Source organism: Hyperolius riggenbachi, chromosome 10 (genome assembly GCF_040937935.1).
Source record: "Hyperolius riggenbachi isolate aHypRig1 chromosome 10, aHypRig1.pri, whole genome shotgun sequence".
Classification (NCBI taxonomy): Eukaryota; Metazoa; Chordata; class Amphibia; order Anura; family Hyperoliidae; genus Hyperolius; species Hyperolius riggenbachi.
The window spans coordinates 56,980,289-57,003,385 of NC_090655.1; the positions used below are offsets into that span (position 1 = coordinate 56,980,289).

At 44.1% G+C, this 23,097-nt stretch overlaps 1 protein-coding gene across 1 annotated transcript in view; it reads right to left on the reverse strand.

Moving 5' to 3' along the window:
* The window catches only part of LOC137534197 (VPS10 domain-containing receptor SorCS3-like), an 872,207-nt gene that overhangs the window by 201,769 nt on the left and 647,341 nt on the right, over positions 1 to 23,097 (reverse strand). The window contains exons 11-14 of the mRNA XM_068255595.1: positions 21,638 to 21,740; positions 17,351 to 17,427; positions 14,546 to 14,637; positions 10,526 to 10,633 (exon numbers count right to left, since the gene is read on the reverse strand). Coding sequence (XP_068111696.1) covers positions 10,526 to 10,633; positions 14,546 to 14,637; positions 17,351 to 17,427; positions 21,638 to 21,740 — 380 coding nt within the window. The remainder of the gene's footprint in view (positions 1 to 10,525; positions 10,634 to 14,545; positions 14,638 to 17,350; positions 17,428 to 21,637; positions 21,741 to 23,097) is intronic.

The following is a 23,097-nucleotide window of genomic DNA, read 5'->3' on the forward strand; positions in this document are numbered from 1 at the left end:
TGAGGGACCCCCGTATAAAAAAAACTCAAGGGGAATGAGCTGTACTGAGTGGCCACGCTATTAGACCCTCGGTTTAGGCACAAAGTGGCGGAGATGTTTCCAAATCACCAGAAGGCAGAAAGTTGCCAGCTTGTTCTGCAATTGCTGCATCCTATGCTTTACAATGCGTTTAAGGGTGATATCACAGCACAATGCATAAAGGTACCACTGCCAGTAATCCTTCTCCCATGTCCACGCAGGCAAAGACAGGACGCTGCAGCGATCTCATGGTGATGTCGGACATGCGGACATTCCTTAAGGTGCGTACACACGTCAGATAAAAGTCTTTGGAAAATGAAAGATCACAGACCAATTTTACCCCCTTTCATGTAGTATGAGAGCCATACTCTACACAGTCTATTCTATGGAGCTGAACTCCCCATCAGATAAAAATCTTTGCAAGATGCTGCACACAAAGATGCTGTACACATTCAACAGATCAGTATCTGCAAAAGATCTGTTCCTGCAAAAGATCCGTTCCTGCAAAATGCATTCATAGTCTATGATATCTGCAGATCCCATACACACCTTGTTTAATGGACATTCATCTGCAGATCAGCCAATTATCTGCCGATCTGAAGATCCAACCTGGTGGATCTGATCTACAGATAATTGTCCGTTAAACAAGGTGTGTATGAGGTCTGCAGATATCATAGACTACGAATGCGTTTTGCAGGAATGGATCTTTTGCAGGAACAGATCTTTTGCAGATACTGATCTGTTGAATGTGTACAGCGGTCTTTGTGTGCAGCATCTTGCAAAGATTTTTATCTGATGAAGAGTTCAGCTCCATAGAATAGACTGTGTAAAGTGTGGCTCTCATACTACATGAAAGGGGGTAAAATTGGTCTGTGATCTTTAATTTTCCAAAGACTTTTATCTGACGTGTGTACCCACCTATAGTCCAACGCCTCGCCTTAGCACTTCTGGATCCACCCTCCACCAACACCTCGACCGGCAGGTAGCCAACTACCTGGCCTTAAGTGTGGATGTAGACACTGTGAGCACCGATGAACCCCGATGAACCCCTGGACTACTGGGTGCGCAGGCTTAACCTGTGGCCAGAGCTGTCCCAATTTGCCATCCAACTTCTGTCTTGCCCTGCCTCAAGTGTCCTGTCAGAAAGGACCTTCAGCTAAGTTGGAGGCATTGTCACTGAAAAGAGAAGTTGCCTAAGTCACAAAAGTGTTCAGTACCTCACCTTTATCAAAATGAATGAGGCATGGATCCCGTAGGGCTACTGTCTGCCCGAAGACTAAGATCACAGACCAAATTTACTCCATTCCATGTAGTACGAGAGCCATACCTACACAGTCTATTCTATGGTGCTGCACTCCCCATCAGAAAAAAATCTTTGCAAGATGCTGCACACACAGATGCTGTACAGACACAAAAGATCTGTAGCTGCAAAAGATCTGTTCCTGCCAAAAATCCATTCCTGCAAATTGCAATGATAGTCTATGAGATCTGCAGATCATCATACACACATGATTTAACTGACATTCATCTGCAGATCAGATCCACCAGGATGGATTTTCAGATCTGCGGATGATTGCTTGATCTGCAGATGAATGTCAGTTAAATCATGTGTGTACAATGATCTGCAGATCTCATAGACTAGCATTGCGATTTGCAGGAAAAGATTTTTGGCAGGAACAGATCTTTTGCAGATACTGATGTTTTGTGTCTGTACACAGCATCTGTGTGTGCAGCATCTTGCAAAGATTTTTTTCTGATGTGGAGTTCAGCTCCATAGAAAAGACTGTGTAGAGTATGGCTCTCATACTACATGAAGGGTGGTAAGATTGGTCTGTGATCTTTCATTTTGCTAAGACTATAGTCTGATGTGTGTATGAGCCTTAAGTCAGTCCCCGCACACAGCATCTCTGCCTGCACGCCGTGTGACTGCCTGCCCCATGACTAAGTCGGTCCCCACACAGCATCTCTGCCTGCAGGTCGCTTGACTGCCTTCTCCGCCACCACCAACAGGGTCAAGGACTCCAGGCGTATTCCTGAATTTTTAACCACTTCGCCGCCCGGGTACAGTATATCTACGCTCCTTTGGACTTGAGTTCCCCGCCGGGAGCGTAGATATACGCGCCGCTGTCCACGCTCCCGCTCGCACGTGCGCGCACTCCCGCGATCGTGCACACCGCCGCCCGCTCGCCCGGAGATCAATGAATGGGAAAATCCATTCCCGTTCGTTGATCTCTGAGTTTTTTCACAATGATCGCGCTGCTTCTCATAGAAGCATGCCGATCATTGCGGCGGCAGTTTCCCAGCCTCCCTTCCTGCAAGCATCCTTCCTACGCTTGTAGGACGCCTGCAAAAAAAATGTGGCCATCTTGTGGCCAAAAAGTAATACTACACCCAAAAACATTTTTCACATACAAATACATTATTTTCACTATTAATTTTAACTCATTAACTCCCACACTCCAATTGTTACCAATATTTTTTTTTTTGTAATATTAAAATAAATAAAAAAAAATTACAATAAAAAAAAAAACTTAAATAGTTACCTTAAGAACTGTAATCTTTAAATATTTATATCAAGAGGGTATAACACTGTTACTTTATAAATTATGGGCTTGTAATTAGGGATAGATGCAAAACTGAAAAAAATGCACCTTTATTTGCAAATAAAATATTGGCGCCAAACATTGTGATAGGGACATAATTTAAACGGTGTAATAACTGGGACAAATGGGCATATAAGTTACATATAAGCATATAAGTTACATGGATTTTAATTATAGTAGCATGCATTATTTAAAAACTATAATGGCGGAAAACTGAAAAATGTTTTTTTGCCCAAATGTTTTTTCTATTTTCCCATTAAAACACATTTAGAATAAAATAATTCTTGGCATAGTGTTCCACCTAAAGAAAGTCTAATTGGTGGCGAAAAAAACAAGATATAGTTCATTTTATTGTGATAAGTAATGATAAAGTTATAGGCGAATGAATGTAAGGAGCGCTGAAAGGAGAAAATTGCTCGGATGCTGAAGGGGTAAAACCCCTCAGTTGTGAAGTGGTTAAGGACGCTGCTAGCTGCAGCTGCTATAATAATTTTTCTGGTGCGTGTACATGCCTGCATAATTTTTCTGGGTGCACTGCGGCTGCAACAACAAAACAAAAGGCATGTACATGTGTCAATTCCCCTTCGTGATCGTTGCCTTGCCCGCGGCGAAGGGGCTTGCGTATCACAATGAAGCAATGACCGACAGCTATATGAGTGTCTCGGGGGGGGGGGGGGGGGTGGCACACCATAGATAATAAGGTCGTAAGGTCGTTGCTTCATTGTGGACAGACCAAATTCGATCAGCTGGACAATCATTGTTGTTCTGTCATTGAGCTACCTCAGCCTGGCGACAATATGGGCTTGAAAACCGCTAGCACGGCCGTCACAAACAGCTGTTTGCGGTGCGTTACACAGTGAGTTTGGTTTGTCAGTGTGAAGCAGTACTCTAATTACACTCCCTGATTGATGTATACACATGCAAGATGTTATAAAGGACTTTAGGCCTCGAATTTAGCATGCAATGTGATTTCTGCCCTTAAAGCGCTTCTTTGCGTCAAATCTAGATTTTTCCCCGGTACTTTTGGAGTCTATTCCACTCATACATCATACATCATACAAAACTCAGATGTTAGACCCCTTGAAACATCTTTTCCATCACTTTTATGGCCAGCATAAATGTTTCCAGTTTTCTAAGTTCGCCTCCCCATTGAAGTCTATTGCGGTTCGCGAAAGTTCGCGAACGTTTGCGGAGATTCGGGAACCTAAAATCGGAGGTTCGGGCTATCTCTACCCCTGGAATTGGACTAGTTAAACTGAAGTCTAAAGTCTGTGTACCCTAGCCTCTATTTGACCAGGAGTGTCTACAGTATAGAGATAAAATGAGGCTGTTAGGAATAAAGTAATATATACACATACATGCAATAATTGTCTGATGAAACGGCTGTTAATAACTGATTTGGTCCATGACTTTTGCTTAACTAATGCTGGTTACACACCATGCGTTCGATGCGTCCGTCGATATGCATCGATTCGATTATTTCCGACATGTCCGATTCAAGCTTCGATGGATCGTTAGGTCGATTTGCCATACTTTACAAGGCAATCGACCTAAAAATCATCAAAATGCGTTCGGAAATACTCGGAAATAATCGAATCGACGCGTATCGACGGACGCATTCGACGTGGAAACGCATGGTGTGTATCCAGCATAATGTGTGTACAGTGGCTGCACGATGTTGCTTAAAGGGAACCTGAAGCGAGTAAAATTATTTAAAATAAACACGAGGTGGCTGCAAATGAATATTACATACTAACCTCACCGTCATTTCCTCTCAGAGGCTCACCATTTTCTTCTTACAATGATCCCAATATTTTGTCAGAACTGAAATATACCAGTTATAACTGAATGTGCAAGGTAATGTCCATGTTTCCCTATGGTTCAAGTGGGCGACATTACAGTTTAGCAGTGTGCTGACCTGAAAGCTGTTATGAGGTAATGGCCATTTTTAAAATGGAGGACGGAGAAATCCATTGATCACAGTGGACAAATGGGATGCAGGAGAGGAGAAAGAGATTGCTGAGAAGACTACACAGGAGGTAAGTATGACCTGTGAATGGTTATTTTGACTTTTTATTTTCAGTTCAGGTTCTCTTTAAGGATCGGACATGCTGAATCAGTAACAACCCCCAATTGATCACAATCTCCCTGCCCGCTTTGTCTTGTGCCGATCATCATCCCTCCATAGCTACAGAATGCATCGCTAGTCTGAAGGCTAGCGATGTGTCTGTACCGCACCATGCCCCAATTTCTCGACCGAGGGATCATTTCCCGATACCCTATGGGTGACAATAGTCATGTGTGTACTTAGCTTTAGAAAATGTTGTGCCTAGATTACAACATAAAACAAAATACACAGCCACAAAAGATTACATCCACTTCACTCTGGCAAGCATTGCTCTATTCACCACGTTGTCCCTCCAGGTCTCGTGCCGAGATTCATCTGTTCCCTTCGCTCGTTCTGCCATTTCAATGTTCAACATGGATTTAGCACTCTTTCTTAATCCTTCCTAAACAGACAGCAGGGAGAAGACTTCCTCTAAACCAGGAGGAATGTGATGAAGTCGGCGTTGGCCAGAATTTCAATTTGTCTTGAAAGCCGCAGGAACCCGAGGACTGAGAAAACGCGCTCCTGAGAAGCAGCAGCTTGCGGGGAGAGACGTCTATCATGAGTGTGGCGACTTCTGCCAGGCTGGCGGTGCTTGTGTTTGTGTGTGTGACGGCGGGAGAGATGAAGTCCGAAGAGAAACAGAATTAAAAACATCTCTTCTGGGCATGGATACATCACGGTGATAAATTCTCTTCATGCGGTCTGAGGGTGAGTTTTCTGCTGCAAACTAGTGTGAGCCATTAGGGAGGCGTGGGAAGACATTAAAGGAATTCATGTAATAAAAGGTGCCTGAAAAAAAGGATCCGGGGGGGATTGCCGCTAGTAGAGTATTGGTAAAAAAATAATCAATATTCTACAACTTTATTCTGGGAAAATCTCCCAGAATTTTTTTGTCTTTTCTTTTCAGACTGGTGGACTTTTTAACACTTCTGTCTGTTGCTATTCTCTGGCTGAGAGATACGTTGATAGTGTGTGTGTTTATCTGTAGTGACAAATGCTGCCAGAGTTCATTGGACTGAGGAAGTCTTTTTACATTTCAAAGGGGGTACAACTGTGTGGCATCATGTCAAATTGAGCCTACAGAATCATATATATAAGTTTGTATGTGATTCAAAACATCTTATTGTGCGGTTCTGATCCCGTTCCGTATAATGTTTGAAGAAGAAACGTAACGTTTCGTAAGCTTGCAATAAACCATGTACAGTTAGTCGTTAACGGTATCACCGAAATCAACGTCTGTTGGGAAAATCTCAGTTTTAACCAATATTTTACAATGACTAAACCTAACCCTACTCTCACACAGAACCCTCCCTCTATCAATACCTAACCTTTAAAGAGACCCAGAGATGAGATGATACTAAATTTATACATACCTGGGGCTTCCTCCAGCCCCATAAGCCTGGATCGCTCCCACGCCGCCGTCCTCAGCTGCCTCTGTCCACCGGTACCGGGTCCCGTAATTTCGGCCAGTCGACGCAAGCGCAGTGCGCTCCCTTTGTACTGCGCAGGGGCATGCGTACAAAGCCGGAGGGAGCCCCTATGCATGTGTACAACTTGTCACGTCCGGCGGAAGTGACTGGACCCGGTACCGGCGATAGAGGCAGCGGAGGATGGCGGCGTGGGAGCGATCCAGGCTTATGGAGCTGGAGGAAGCCCCAGGTAGGTATGTATAATATCTTTTTTTCATTTTTCAACTAGCCTTCGTCTCTGGTTCCCTTTAAAGTGTACCGGAGATGGGGAGGGGGAAAAAAAGGTATACATATCTGGGGGCTTCCTCCAGCCCCCTTCCAGGCCTATCGCTCCCTCGTCACCCTCCTCAGACTCCTGGATCCTCTGAAACTGGCCCTGAAAAGTCCTCCAGTCAGCTCCAGTGGTCACAGGAGTGAGACAAAGCAGGCGTGGCCAGGCTGCGCATGCGCAGTGCACCACAGACTGGAGGACTTTCTGTGGCTAATTTGAGAAGATCCAGGAAGTGGAGGACGAGGGCGAGGAAGTGATCTGTGTGGATGGGGCTGGAGGAAGCCCCAGGTATATATAAAACGTTTCTTTCCCTTCATCTCAGGTTCTCTTCAGTCATTCCTCTACCCATGCCTAACCCTTGACCCTCCCTCTACCTTTACCTAACCCTTGACCCTCCCTCTACCCATGCCTAACCCTTGACCCTCCCTGGACCCATACCTAACCCTTAACCCTCCCTCTACCTATGCCTAACCCTTGACCCTCCCACTACCCATACCTAACCCTTGACCCTCCCACTACCCATGCCTAACCCTTCCTTTACCAATACCTAACCCTTAACCCACCCTCTACTGATGTCTAACACTTGACCCACCCTCTACTTATGCCTAACCCTTAACCTTTCCAGATGACACCCACCTTTTGCTTAATTGCTGCAAACAACAGCTGTTATAATGGGTGCTTAAGGGGGCACCCTATTTTCCGAGGCAGCTCCTGCACTAATTTTTCCGGTTTTGCGTTAGCAAGCAACTCCAGAAATACAGCCAAATACTAAAATGGATTGTGTGTCAGTGGTCTACAGTGCATTATTACTCATACTTCAGCAAACTTATAGTTCTCCTAAACTCAGGAACACACTTGCAAACTTCACAAACAATATTCCACACACATGCTCTGCTTAAACTCTCATGCTGTGTTAGTAAGATGTTACCACTAATGGCCTCTATGGTGAAGTAGTAGCACTGCTTAAGCTTGCTTCCCCATCTGGTGTAAACACTTTACTGTTGGGAGTGGCTTAGAGGCAGTGATAACCCTTTAGTGTCTTGGAGGGAAAGGCTCCCTTTGCTGATCGGCTATTTGCAATTGGCACGGTTATTGGCCTGAGGAAGAGGGCTTAGACCCGTGAAATGTGTTGTTTGTGGTAAATAAATATTTCTTTGTCTATACATAGATTTCATCATTGAGGTAAACCAGCTCATATTTTTCGATTTTATCTTTTTTTTTTTTAATCCAATTTTATTTACACTGTGTTGCCTCTTTACCCAAATTGTGCTTTACGAACCCCCAACATACCCTGTTGGAGGGCTCTAGACAGACCACACAATTTAAACCATAGCGATAATCTGTCACTTTTACCAAGGAGAGCGACCACACCCAGATCCGGCTGGACCACCCCGAGTGGAGTTGGGTTTGTTGTCTCCACCTGCTTCCTGTGGTCGGTTTCCCCTCTGCCACCCGCCTTTGTGAGTAGTACAATTACCTTACCTGTTGATATCCCATATATGAAAACATATTGGGCTCAATTCTGGTAGCGTTTAGTAAATAATTACCTCATGGAATTGGGTTTACCTCATGAGTGAAATCAACTTTTGAATTCTGGTAGTCTAAGTAAAGTTTTACCTCATGTAATTTCATGAGGTAATTCATGTGGTAATTTTCTACTAAAAATGTGTGGTATTTAGTAGTGAAATACCTCACACTTGAATTGTGAAGTGAAATAAGGTGTGTGTTTGCATGTCTTTTACCTCACATAATTAGACCTACCTTTACCACATGATAAATGCAGTGCTGTGACAGAATTGTGATATCTGTCACATAACATGGAGCCTTTTCAGCGTGTTCTTTGTTCAGGGCCCCCATATTTTGCTGAAATAAGTAAAAGTGATCTGACCAATGAATCCCCCCCCCCCCCCCCCCAGCTTCCATTTTGTTTAAAAAAAGTAAAAAAGTAAAAATGGTCCAAACCCTGTACAATCCTTCATCTGCCTCCCCCCCCCCCTTCAACATTTCCATTCCCCAACCCACGGCCTCTATTTTTAAAAAAATTAAGTAAAACTGCGGCAAACACCGATCCCCCCCCCCCTCCTCCTCTGGTAAAAAGTGCTACGAGGCCCCCCTCAGCAGCCTCTAAAAGTAAAAGTGCTGTAACCCCCCCTCCAGAGTCAGACCCTCAGCCTCTAAAAGTAAAAGTACTCACACCCCCAGTCTCTAAAAGTGCTGACCCCTCCCCCAGCCTGTAAAAGTGCTCCGACCCCCCCCCCTCCCCCAGCCTCTAAAGGTAAATGAGCTGGATTTTTATTTTATTTTTAATAATGGATGCCTATACATTTACTTTTCATAGGTTGCTACATAATCAAATACACCTTCCCTCCTCAAAAAAAACCCAAAACATCTTCCAAAGACTATCCTAACTTATGGAAGACAATTAAAGACTATTACTTATTTGCTGCAGGCTTACCACTGAAATACCTCATGTTTGACCTCACTCTATGCATTTACTTCATGTTTTACCTCATGCTTTACCTCATGTTCGGAAATGGAGAAAAATCTTTCAGAAATGATAAAAGAAGAGGAAAATACCTCGTGAGGTATTTTACCTACAAAAAAATATTTACCTCACATAGCTACCAGAATTGAGCACATTGTGCTTTTGGGCTCCCGTTTTTGTGTCTCCTGTGTCTTTTTCTCTAGGGTGATGAGACACCCCTACTACTCTACCTTTAGTGTCTGAATCAAGTAGCAAACATCACTCAGAATCATGAACTACGGAGAACTACTAATACATTGCTAATACTATGTCACTAAGTTATTTTACCTCCCTAGCAGTATTGATGGTTATACACGTCCATACAAGACATGCTGTGAACGGTATTGACATGCATACACGTTAATACTCTCCTGCACTGTACACTAGACCCTTGCTTGACACATTTTGGCAAGTTACAGGAGAAAAAAAAGGTTATAAAAATTAATTGGGTCAATTTTTGCACAGAAATCCTGGGGAAATTGAACGCCAGGGAGTCTAAAACAAAACACACGGGAGAGATACAATCAAATAAAACAAAGGTAAATGTACATCATTTAAAGCCCATCTTCAGTTAAAATAAAAACTTTCTAAACCCTCCATAGTGTGTCCTAGCTTTCCAATATCCCCCACCGTGTGTCCTGGCTTTCCAATGCTTTTCAGTGCCCTTCTTAAAGTGGCCATACACTAGTCGATTTGCCATCAGATTCGACCAACAGATAGATCCCTCTCTGATGGAATCTGATCAGAGAGGGATCGTATGGCTGCCTTACTGCAAACAGATTGTGAACCGATTTCAGCATAAAACCGATCACAATCTGTGGTGGTGGTGCTGCTGCCGCCCACGCCCACCCCACATACATTACCTGCTCCGCCGGCGCGACTCCCCTTGTTCCCGCTGTCTTCTTCTTCTCCGTTCTGGTCTGGTCTCCGGCATGCTTCACTTCTTCCTGCCGGGCAGGAAGAAGTGAAGCATGCCGGAGAACAGACCAGACCAGAGCGGAGAAGAAAGCAGAGACCTGGGGAGTCGCACCGGCCGGAACAGGTAATGTATACCCGCTGTATTGCCTCGGTGGCCGGAAATTCGAACTCCACTATCAACGCACCCCCGACCCGCCGGCGATCGAGAAAAATCTTACGCACAGACAGATCGGCGGGAACGATCGATTTTGGACGGAAACCGATTGTTCTGTCAGCGGTGTGCGCGGCGATTTCACAGCTGTTTTGATCACTGTGATCGAATCGGCCGTATATCGGCGGGAAAATCGTTAGGTGTATGGGCCCCTTTAGTGTGTTCCAGCTTTCCAACACCCCAATGGTATTCCCAGTGCCCTCATTAGTGTTCTCCTCCATATCAAGCTCTCAGGCTCGCTAACCTACACAGTTCACCAGAGAAGTAAGCTCAGTGTGAAATCTGGCAGTTGAGTAAACTTTTCCTCCCGGTGACTGATAAAAGACAAATTATTGTTTCTATAAAGTAATCTGTATTTTTATCTGGAGTTTATAGAAAAAATCATTTTATATCCTACTCACGTCATGATCTGATTCTCCACTCCAGGTTCCACCAAAGCCCCATCGACAAACAGCGGGGCTGATGTAAAGCCGTACTTACTCCATGATCGGCCTTCATCAAAGCTCAGCCTGGGGACAAAACAAATGCGGCATCCTTAAGAAGTGCCTCTCTTTAATGTTCCCTAACGGAGGCTGTGCCGTTATTACATGGAGATGGCGGCCATTATCACAGAGCCCCGCGGACCCTGGCGGGAGAAGCTCAGGGTAATGACACAGCGAAGCCACAAGTGCTTCTGTACACTCTGTCCTTTTGTCATCGGTCCCTTAGACTCCTCATCCCAGCAAATCAAAGCAACTCAGGCCTATAAAAGTTTATTGATCTTTAAATTACAGCTTTCCCGGGAACCGGCGTTTTGAGAAGCGGACGTTTTAACATTTACTTTAATTGATGTCCAGGCTGTAGAAACTTAAAAGAAAAATCACATTTATGGCAGTTTAGAATATTTCTGCCACCTGAGCACATTGCAGAATGAAAGGAAACCTGCAGTCAGAGGGATAAGGCGGCCACCATCTTTATTTCCTTTTAAAATATATATCAATGATCAAATAAAGTGAGGCGCCAACAAAGGATAAAAGTACACTAAACGCAGGTTAAAAGGGAGGTAGTGGTGGACCCAACTCTCGGTAGTCAGACTTAGTAAGTCTAGTTTCAAAAACAGCTTTTCTTTTCACATTCGAAAAAATTGTAATGCGTTTTGTGGGAGAACCCCGCTTTCCTCCTCCGTTTTTTTCTGCATTGTTTGCACATATACAAATTATTGTGTTAGTTTGCATACATGCAGATTAGATGCTCTCAGTGGCGTAGCAATAGGGGTTGCAAATGTCTCAACCGCACCGGGGCCCTTGGGCCAGAGGGGCTCTGTAGGACCCTCCCTCAACTGCAGTATTAAATCTTTATTGGTCCTGTGCATTTAATGATCACTTCTATAGATACTTTGAATAGTAGTGATCCCCATCCCCTTCTTGCACCTCTGACAATGTGGTTGTCCTTGGCAGGTTTTGGTGCGCATAACCAATTGTTATGTATAGAGTACTTGCAGAGGGCCCCGTATAAAACTCACACCAGGGCCCATAGGTCCTTGGCTACGCCACTGGGTGCTCTGACTAAAATCTAATTTAGCTGCATACTTCTTTCAAGTGTGTGGTTCAGATACCGCAGCCAAAGATATCAGAAGAGTTGCCAGGTAACTGATCAAATTGTTTAAAGAGAACCAGAGACGAAGCACCCTCATGTATTTTATTACATTTATCAGTGGGAACATGACAGTAAACACCTACCCTGCTTTTCGTTTCATTCTTATCTGCTTAATTAGTCTATTAGCAGCTGTGATAAAAATCCCTGACTGGCTCAGTCTAGGTTTGACCTAAAATCATTATAGCAGAGTCACTCTTCTGTAGAGTCTTTTCAAGCCCAAGCCTGCCACCTCCTGGCTCAGATTTCCTGCTTTGCATACTGAGAGTTGTGATGACATGGGAGGGGCTACTCCTGCTGGGAGAGAAGCTCTGAACAGACAAGTGTGGCTGCAATATGATCCCTGTGTGCTCTGTGTGCACTAGATAATGTGCCTCAACGTTGGTGCAGATGTCCAGTATATCTATATTTTTGCATGCAAAACTATGATGGAAGCTAAAATTTCTCCATAGACCAGTATTGCATTGTTTAGATGCGGGCGTACATTTTAGTCCAGGGGGGGCGGTGTGCGCCACAGCGATTAACCATTCAATTGTATAGTATTGGGTCAGGGATGCGCAGCCTTTTACCTATATTTTGTATCCACAGTTCTGTAACTACCAGGCTAGCAGCACCCATTGTGCTATCCTGTTTTGCATGGTAAGTATTTAGTTTAGTTTTGCATATGTTTTGCATCTGTCTGATTGCTGAGTGTGTATTTGAGCTATTTAAGTGGTGCATATGAGGTGATGAGTCATTCAGATGCGGCCCATATTGGTGAGCGCTTGCTTTGTTTTCTGCTGTCTGTATTGAATGTAAGTTACACATTTTAGCGTAGCTGCTGCCAGGGTAAAGACATTTGCTTTTAACTTAGGTCAGTTTAGTGTTAGGACATCTGCTCTGGAGATTTACCTCAACGTTGGTGCAGATGTCCAGTATATCTATATTTTTGCATGCAAAACTATGATGGAAGCTAAAATTTCTCCATAGACCAGTATTGCATTGTTTGGATGCGGGCGTGCATTTTAGTCCAGGGGGGGCGGTGTGCGCCACAGCGATTAACCATTCAATTGTATAGTATTGGGTCAGGGATGCGCAGCCTTTTACCTATATTTTGTATCCACAGTTCTGTAACTACCAGGCTAGCAGCACCCATTGTGCTATCCTGTTTTGCATGGTAAGTATTTAGTTTAGTTTTGCATATGTTTTGCATCTGTCTGATTGCTGAGTGTGTATTTGAGCTATTTAAGTGGTGCATATGAGGTGATGAGTCATTCAGATGCGGCCCATATTGGTGAGCGCTTGCTTTGTTTTCTGCTGTCTGTTTTGAATGTAAGTTACACATTTTAGCGTAGCTGCTGCCAGGGTAAAGACATTTGCTTTTAACTTAGGTCAGTTTAGTGTTAGGACATCTGCTCTGGAGATTTACCTCAACGTTGGTGCAGATGTCCAGTATATCTATATTTTTGCATGCAAAACTATGATGGAAGCTAAAATTTCTCCATAGACCAGTATTGCATTGTTTGGATGCGGGCGTACATTTTAGTCCAGGGGGGGCGGTGTGCGCCACAGCGATTAACCATTCAATTGTATAGTATTGGGTCAGGGATGCGCAGCCTTTTACCTATATTTTGTATCCACAGTTCTGTAACTACCAGGCTAGCAGCACCCATTGTGCTATCCTGTTTTGCATGGTAAGTATTTAGTTTAGTTTTGCATATGTTTTGCATCTGTCTGATTGCTGAGTGTGTATTTGAGCTATTTAAGCGGTGCATATGAGGTGATGAGTCATTCAGATGCGGCCCATATTGGTGAGCGCTTGCTTTGTTTTCTGCTGTCTGTATTGAATGTAAGTTACACATTTTAGCGTAGCTGCTGCCAGGGTAAAGACATTTGCTTTTAACTTAGGTCAGTTTAGTGTTAGGACATCTGCTCTGGAGATTTACCTCAACGTTGGTGCAGATGTCCAGTATATCTATATTTTTGCATGCAAAACTATGATGGAAGCTAAAATTTCTCCATAGACCAGTATTGCATTGTTTGGATGCGGGCGTGCATTTTAGTCCAGGGGGGGGCGGTGTGCGCCACAGCGATTAACCATTCAATTGTATAGTATTGGGTCAGGGATGCGCAGCCTTTTACCTATATTTTGTATCCATAGATAATGATGATGACTGCAGTTTCATTCCTATGAGAGACACTCCCTACAGGCAGCTGCACATCATACCAAAATGAAAGCACACAGATGAAAGGCTGCAGCAGCCTTTCTCATATAGCCTAGATAGCAGCCTAGTCTCATATAGCCTAGACAGCACATCCAGAACAACTCATAACCTGGAAGCAGAAGGGATATGAGCTGGTGGCTATATTTGATTTTTCCTGGAGCAATAATGGATAAAAAACACTAAAAAAAGGCTCACCAGAGTGGCGAAATTATCAAGTAGAGCATTTATTCTTTACAAGCTATCGAGTGATATGTTTATTTTGTGTGAAACGTTCATCTCTTATTCCCTTTAAAGAGAAATAAATATGGAAGCCACCATATTCCTTCTCACTTCAAGTTGCCATGAAGTGGTTATACATTTCAGTAGGCTTTTCAAGGTAAGCAGGCCTACAACTACTTGTCCTATATTATTTTGTCCTATATTGTTTTGCAATTTTTTTATGTCTGGACTACAGAAGCTAAAGATCAGCCACACAGTCAGTGGGAGGAGCCTCTACAGGAAATTGCAGCAAGTCTACTGAAAACAAGAAAGGTTCTCCTACAGAAGTGGGCAATCCCCTTAAAGGAATGAAAACGGGATTCTTACCACAGATGGCGAACCGGCAGGGAGGTGTGCTTCAGGGCAACTAGAGCTCCGCCCCAGTCCAGAAACCAAATATTGTACTCTTCTTCGAAAATCTAAAAGTAAAAGTAAACCACACAAATTAAAAAACACATATGTACATAACTCCATATCCAGCACATGGTCAAAATATTTAACATAATAATGCATAGTATTTCACGGAATGTGCTTTTTTATTACTAAACTTTATTTGTAAAGTAACTTCTTACATATAACGTGGCACTCTATGCAAGATATAGGAGACATTACAACATTAAGGCTAGGTTCACACTTTGTTAATAAACGCTCCAGCAGGGAGCAAGAGAATGTAAATGAATCCTTTGTTAAGCAAAGAATCTATTCACACTTTCTGTAGTGTAACAGGAGCGAAGTGGGAGTGGAGCGTACGTACCTAACAGGCACAGTAACTCCAGGGCCGAATTTCTGGGAAGGCCGCAAAGGCCCGTGCCTTGGGCAGCTGCTTACCAGGGGGGTGTCTGGACATGGAAAAAGTTTTGTTTTGTATATGGAAGAAAAAGGCTGCAAATGAAGTAGGAAGGGTAGAAATAGGAGCTGCAACGTAAGGAATCTGTACAGAAGGGTTGCTGCAAATGAATGATGCTACTCAAGGGTGAGGGCGCTAAGCATGGAAGGGAAGGGGTCAGCAGTACACGGAGAAGGAGCCACATAAGTGTTGCTCTGGGGCAGAAAAAGTATAAATCCGCCCCTTAAAGGGAACCTGAAGTGAAAAATGAGATAGTGAATTGTATGTCTAGTCCAGCTAAGACATAAAACATTAGTAGCAAAGAAAATAGTCACATATTGTTTTCCAGTACAGGAAGAGTTAAGAAACTTCAGGTGTTATCTATCCAAAAGAGCTTCCCTGAGCTATTTCACACAACTTGGGTTGGCTACAGTGCTGTTTTCTGGTGCACACACACACACACACACACACACACATGATATATATATATATATATATATATATATATATATATATATATATATATATATATATATATATATATATATATATATATATATATATATATGAGTTTTCTTTGCTACTAATGTTCTATTAATTATCTGTACTACACATACAGTTCATTATATTTTTTTGCTTCAGATTCTTATGCTTGCCCATCTCTCCCGCTCTTAACATATCACCATTAAGAACTGACTGTTCTCTTGCTGACTGATTTATATAACCAATGTTATTCACTTTGCCTGTCAGTTTTAACCAGTTGAGGGCCACAGACTTGCACCCCCTTAGTGACCAGGCTATTTTTTTACAATTCAGCACACTGCAGATTTAACTTAGAACACAAATGATTTTTTCCTCCGTTTTTTTGCCACCAACAGAGCTTTCTGTTGGTGGCATCTGATCGCTGCTGCCACCTTTTGTTGTTTTTTTAAATACATTTGAAGGTTATTTTTGTTTAACCTTTTCGGGACCGGCCACCTACCCCCCCTTAAGGACCAGGCATTTCGCGCGGAAAGGGGGTGCGCGCGTTTGGGGGGGGGGGGGGTCAGGCGGCCGGATCCCGTCTGTGACTGCCTGGATTTGTGTCCCCCCGTGGTGGCCTGTGTCCCTCCCCTTCTGCCAGCAGCCTTCACTTATCTTCCAGGCTCCATCGATGAGCCGCACGGGACCCTCTTCTCCGGCCGGCATCTCCGTTCTGTCTGACGATCAGTTCCGGGTCGCGGCTTGTTGACGTCATCAAGCCGAGACTCGGTGCTGACGTCAGATGGAGCGGAGATGCCGGCCGGAGCGGAGGGGGGTGCCGATCGTCGCAGGAACGGCAGGGAGGTGAGTGGATCCTCTTCTTTCCCCCCCTGCCGCCGCAGCTGTCAAACTGATCACTACGATCCGATGGCGATCGTAGTGGTCACGTGATCTGCAGCCATACGCGATGGCTGCTGATCACTCGGGGGAGATGTCGGCTGTCATATGACAGCTTAATCTCCCCCTCCGGGTGCGCACGATCGCGTCGGGAGCGGAAATTGCGGACCGGCGTAGATTCTACGCTGCATCAGGCTAGAACAGCCACAAGTGCGGCGTAGAATCTAATGCACGTGGTCCCGAAAAGGTTAAATAAAAATGCTTCCTTTTACTTTTAATTTATTCTTCCCCAAGATCCAATCACTGCAATCGTCTCTCATAGGCATCAGCCTATGAGAACAATCGTTTTCTGTGAGTCTCTAGGGGACAGCCAAGTGACAGGGCTGTCCCCAGTACAGCGCTGCAATCTACCAAGTAAATAAACCGCTGTTTCTTCCCCTAACATCCTGCCAGCAACTATCGCTGCTGGCAGGCTGTTTATGGAGCGGAGCTCCGTTACTCAAGCGGGGATGCATTGTGCATGCGCGATCCCAGCTAATCTGCAGCTACAGGACTTGACGCTAATCGTCATTAGGCGGTCCTGTAGCTGCCACCCTCCCGCCGCCAATCTGCATTAGACGGTCTGGAGGGGGTTAATGTTGTGCCTGATGTGATTTCTATATTCTTTCCTGTGTTCTCCAACCCCCGTGTCTCTGCTTATTGAATCTCTGCTGCTCTATAAGTTCCATTTAAGTGTACCGTACGTATTCCTCTTTAAGCGGTTGTTCTCAGGTTTTCATAATCGCTATAAGTTGTTCTTTTATAGAACGTAATTTATTTTGTCACATTTAATGAGCCCTTAATAATCATAATATATACACTGAGGGTGTTTTATTAACTAACGCCCCCACATAATTAGTCGCTCATACACAAAACTGCTTAAGGAAAGAAAAGCTTAGACTACATACGTGTTTCCATGTGTTGCCTCCATCCGATGAAATGTACATGTTCGTATCCGTGGCGGACAGTTCAGCACCGACATTGCCTAAAACGGGGACAGAGGATGCAGTAATGGGATTTATTGATTTATAGGCTTATTATAACACGACAACCGTACAAGAGGCAAATAGGAATGATCAATGAGATGCAAATTTTTCTGATCAGTACAAATTGAATGCTAATGCTTTGCTAATGCCAATCCTTTAAGCATACCCACAACTAATTAATTATATCCTCACACCTACCAGCATGAGGTTTGTAAATATACCCCCCTGGGTTCCTTGTATTTCATTGCATTGCACTGAATGGAGCTGCCGACACTGGGGAAAGTGTCATCCTGCATAATACAATGCTGAATAAGGAATCCAAGATGGTGGCCGTGATTTCGATCACAAAAATAGCGAAAACTAAAAGACGTAGGGTGGCTTTTAAATATCAATGAAAAGAGGAGAAAGAGAGCTTCAAAATGGTATGCATCTTTTCATAGTTACTTGCACTGCTCGGAGTCCCTTTAATTGACTTTCCCCCTAAATTGGCCCTAGACTATGATACTTAAACTACACAATACATACACAGACATATGACTATGGTAGGGAATAGATTGTGAGCCCCTCTGAGGGACAGTTAGTGACAAGACAATATACTCTGTACAGTACTGTGGAAGGTGTCAACGCTATATAAATAATGATAACGGCCTCAGCGCTCATTGTTTAATGCTGTCCATTTAGATGAATGGACAGCTGACGGTACGATCGCTAACCGACATTTTCATCCCGATTTTCACTGTCCTCTGCCCAGTACTTAGCCGATCCTGGAATAATTTACTGTGTTTTACTTCCGTGTTCCCCTGCGGGGATGAAAAATGCTGCACGTCGGGTAGTAGCATCAAAAGCCGATAAATGCTTTTCTGCATTTGCCGCGGGCAGCTGGATCAGACGTCCATCAGATATCTAATAAAGCTAAATACTAACTTCTCGAGGCAGGAAGATGGATCCCAACGAAGTCCCAGAACGATGACGATGAGTGTTCCCCCATGCATCTTTCTGCCGCTGGGTATGCGCAACGTCATGCAACAGCACAGGTCGCAAACTAGACTTCAAAACTATTGCAGTACTTTGCATGGGAGTCGTTGGAGATCTTAAATATCCAATCTGCCGTGACTGTCGCTGCATGCCGCGAGATTGCATAAACAATTGCTCGCCGCTGGAAACATTGTGTAGTGGGTACAGGCCTTAACCCCCTTGGCGGTTATCCCGAGCTCAGCTCGGGGTAACCTGCGCAGGAGGATTTCTCAGGCCCCGCTGGGCCGATTTGCATAATTTTTTTTTGTTACAAGCAGCTAGCACTTTGCTAGCTGCTTGTAACAGCCGATCGCCGCCGATCCGCCGCTATCCGCAACGTCGCACCCCCCCCCTCCGGACCCCTTGCGCAGCCTGGCCAATCAGGGCCAGGCAGCGCTGAGGGGTGGCCCGGGATTCCCTGTGACGTCCCGACGTCCATGACGTCTGTGACGTCATCCCGCCCCGTCGCCATGGCGACCGGGGAAGCCCTGCAGGAAATCCCGTTCTCAACGGGATTTCCTGCAAACTCTGATCGCCGAAGGCGATCGGAGTGGGTGGGGGGATGCCGCCGCTCAGCGGCTATCATGTAGCGAGCCCTGGGCTCGCTACATGATTTAAACAAAAATAAATAAATAAAAAGTGCGGCGCTGCCTCCTTGCCGGAATTTGTAGACCGGCAAGGAGGTTAAAGAGACACTGAGGCGAAAAAAAAATTATGATATAATGAATTGGTTGTGTAGTACAGCTAAGAAATAAAGCATTAGGAGCAGAGACATAAGTCTAATATTGTTTCCAGTATAGGAAGAGTGAAGAAACTCCAGTTGTTATCTATGCAAATAACCATTGAGCTCCAAGACTTTGAAAGTGGCAGAGAGCTCTGACTTCTGATTAGGTTATCTCAACTGCATTGTGTTTTTCTTTTGCAGGGAACAGTTCAGGACAGGTCAAAAGTTCACTGCCTGTTCTGTTAGAACATTTAGAATGCTGAGTAATGTGTAAACTGCAAAAATTAGAGAATGACGCATTGTTATAAAAAAATAAAAATAAAAAAAGCCGTATAACTGAAAATAAAAATATGAGAATATTTTTTTTTGCTTCCAATGTTCTAGTAATTACCCCTACTACACAACCAATTCATGATATCAAATTGTTTATCCGCTTCAGTTTCTCTGCTACAAAGCTACAACAAACTCCCCCTTTCCCCCCCCCCCCCCCCCCCCACAGACAACCACCCTCTATCTGTAGCTACAATAGTAAGAAGGTTGTAATGCCATAGTATTTTATATCAAAATAAATAAATAAATAAAATAAGCATAGCGTCTTTCCTAATACAATAAACTGTACAAATATCAGCACAAAACTCTTATCACAGTAAGCTTTTCCGATTCCAGTCAGATTTATTTTACTGCTGGACCATATGAGCACCCTGCAAGTGCAACCTTTGCCATCTCCGGCCCGCAGGCCACTCTCGTTCTACGTTTCCCGACACAGGCAGAAATACCAAACAGACGTTTCAGGAGCACAAATTGAACGACTTTAATAAATCAGTGCCAAGAGCTTACACAACCCGCCATGATCTAAACAATCAATCGGATTTGGCAGCAGATAACTAAATGATGAATTCTGATTGGCTGTTATGGACCACTGCGCTTTTCACACCGCTCTCGCTCTCTCTCTCTTATTAAATAAAGACGAAGGTCTAACAGTAAGTAAACAAAATCCTTCAACTCTTACAAGCGTTCAAATCTGCTAAGTGGATAAAATGTCACACATGGCCGTATGTTCTACAAGACTTGATGTATGTCCAATAAATCAATTGCGCGCTACAGCACACACTTGATTGACCGCCATTGTGGAGTCAAACAAAGGAAAACAATGATTTTTCATGTTGTTGGGCTTCATAAAATTGCGTTGTGGTTTTATGGCTCCCATGTTCCTTGTAGTTTCACCAGAGCAATTCACGCAAAAGTAATATATTTATTGTAACTGACAGATGACCCCCCCAAGCCTCTTCTGTCAAAACCAAGGAAGCCATTTCTGCTGTCCGAAGCAAGTGGTCTGATCGCAGCTGTCATTTTCAAGGGTGGAACAGAGACGGGGGACTCCGTTTGTGAAAAGGGAAAAGAATAATAGCAAGATAGATAAATATTGGGTCACAGTAGAAGGTTTGGAAAAGCTGCAGTCTCTTAAAAAGCGATGAGCACAAATTTAGCAAAATCGTAATGTGAAGTTTTGGGAAAAATCGTGATTAATTTTCTTTGTAAACGTAATCAGGAACTTATCTAATCATGTGACCCTCTTTGAGGTTTCAAGTGAACCCGACCTGAAGCTTGGGTTTAAAACAAGTTCTTACCCTGAAGAGAGGGAAGCCTCAGCATCCTATTGAGGCTTCCCTCTCTTGTCGGCAGCCCCCTGGTTACAGAGTGCGGCCCCCTCCGAATCGGGGCCACGCAGCTCCTCTTCAGTATTAATGGTCGCTCTGTAGACGCGCAAGCCGGCTCGCTTATGTAGTAGCACAGCACACGCAGCTCCTGCTTACTAGGCATGCGCTGGCGGACTCAGTCGGCTATTGGGGGGGCATGAATTATTATTATTATTATTTAGTATTTATATAGTGCCGACATCTTCTGCAGCACTGTACAGAGTATATATAGTCTTGTCATCTAACTGTCCCTCGGAGGAGCTCACAATCTAGTCTCTACCATAGTCATATGTCTATGTATGTATCATGCAGTGTATGTATCATAGTCTAGGGCCAATTTAGGGGGAAGCCAATTAACTTATCTGTATGTTTTTGGGATGTGGGAGGAAAACTGAGTGCCCGGAGGAAACCCACGCAGACACGGGATTCGAACCAGTGACCTAGCGCTGCAAGGTGAGAGCGCTAACCACTATGCCACCGTGCTGCCCATGAGCGAGAGGAGCTGCGCAATAGCAAGGGAAGCTTCAATAGAATGCTGAGGCTTCACTCTCTTTATAAAGGTATCTGATTTTGTACCCGAGCTTCGGCTCAGGTACACTTTAAAAGTTTAAATAGTCAGCAGGTTTCTCTCTGCAGTCAGGTTTGTGTTCACAGTTACAACCGAAAGCTTGCTTACTCTTATTTTTTTAAGTTAGCCAATAAATGGTATCATCCTGATTCAAAACTTCTTACTTTTACTGATACAATACCCTATTGCTACAAGGAGATCACTACCTGCAGCAACAATGAGCCAAGGTGCCGACAACTTGCTGGATATACTGCCGGAGTTATAGGGGTTCTCAGAAATCTGGAGATTGAAGTGCAGAGAGCAGAAGGGCTGTAAAGATAAACAAAACACATGAGATATAATGGATGAGTGATCAATTTTACAGAGTCTACAAATAGTATAGTGTGTCCTTAAAATGGGGGTGGGGCCTAAACTGGCCACACCCACATCTGCTACCAGCACGAGAGTCACTGATGTCCACCTGGCAATGCTCACTCTGGCTCGTAAAGTTGGTGCTAACCTTTTACTGCACAGTAAGACAACATAGATTACTCATTTCACACTAAATAAATGTTCTTTAAGGCACAGTTCCCCAACCCTGTCCTCAAGGCCCACCCACAGTGCATGTTTTGCAGAAAACCACGAACATGCACAGGTGAGATAACTGAGGTGAGGTAATTACTGTCTCAGCAGAGCAAATTACCTCTGTGGATTTCCACAAAACATGCACTGTTGGTGAGCCTTGAGGACAGGGTTGGGGAACACTGCTTAGGGCTCGTTTCCACAATGACGGCACAGCTGTGTCCCGTCTCGCAGCCGAATCCCTCTAGCCACACTATGCATGGCTATGGGACAGTGACGCATAAATTTATGTTGCAGGGCCTAAAATTTTTCCCCGGCCACGAATTCGGATGCTTCCTATTGACTTCAATAGGCTGTCAAATCCTATCCGAATTTGTGGGCGGGGAATCAGCCCGGAATCGCAGCAATGAAAACCTAGCCTTAAAGGGAACCTAAACTGAGAAGGATGTGGATTTTTTAACACCAGTTGCCTGACTCTCCTGCTGATCTTGTGTCTCTAATACTTTTAGCCACAGCCCCTCAACAAGCATACAGATCAGGTGATCTGACTGAAGACTGGATTAGCTGCATGTTTGTGTCAGGTGTGTGATTCAGCCACTACTACAGCCAAAGAAATCAGCAGCACTGACAAGCAACTGGTATTGTTTAAAAAGAAACATCCATATCCCTCTCAGTTAAGGTTCCCTTTAAGGGACATTCCAGTCTTGCTGAAAATGGTTTTGCAATTACGCTATAAATAATTACACCACTATTTTTTTTGACCCTCACAGGGATACAAAAGTCTCTTTTTGTAGCAGAGTTGAAATATCTGAAAGTGTTAATTGCAAGCTTTTGCAGCTGACGAGGGGGAGTGGCCAATGCAGGAGTTAACAGCCTGCAGCTCTGAAAGTGTCTACTGCAGGGAGTGGTTGGCTGTCACCCAATCACTGCGGGCACAGTAATTGTGTGAATGTGCACACACCTTCTGAGATGACAAGTTTTACATTTCAAGATCTGCCTTTATGGGAGCTGAATTAAATTTTTGACTGTCTCTGGTACATAAACTGATTTTAGTTAAACCTAGTTTTTCACCTTTAAATATAAAATAAGACTATGTGGGATTAGT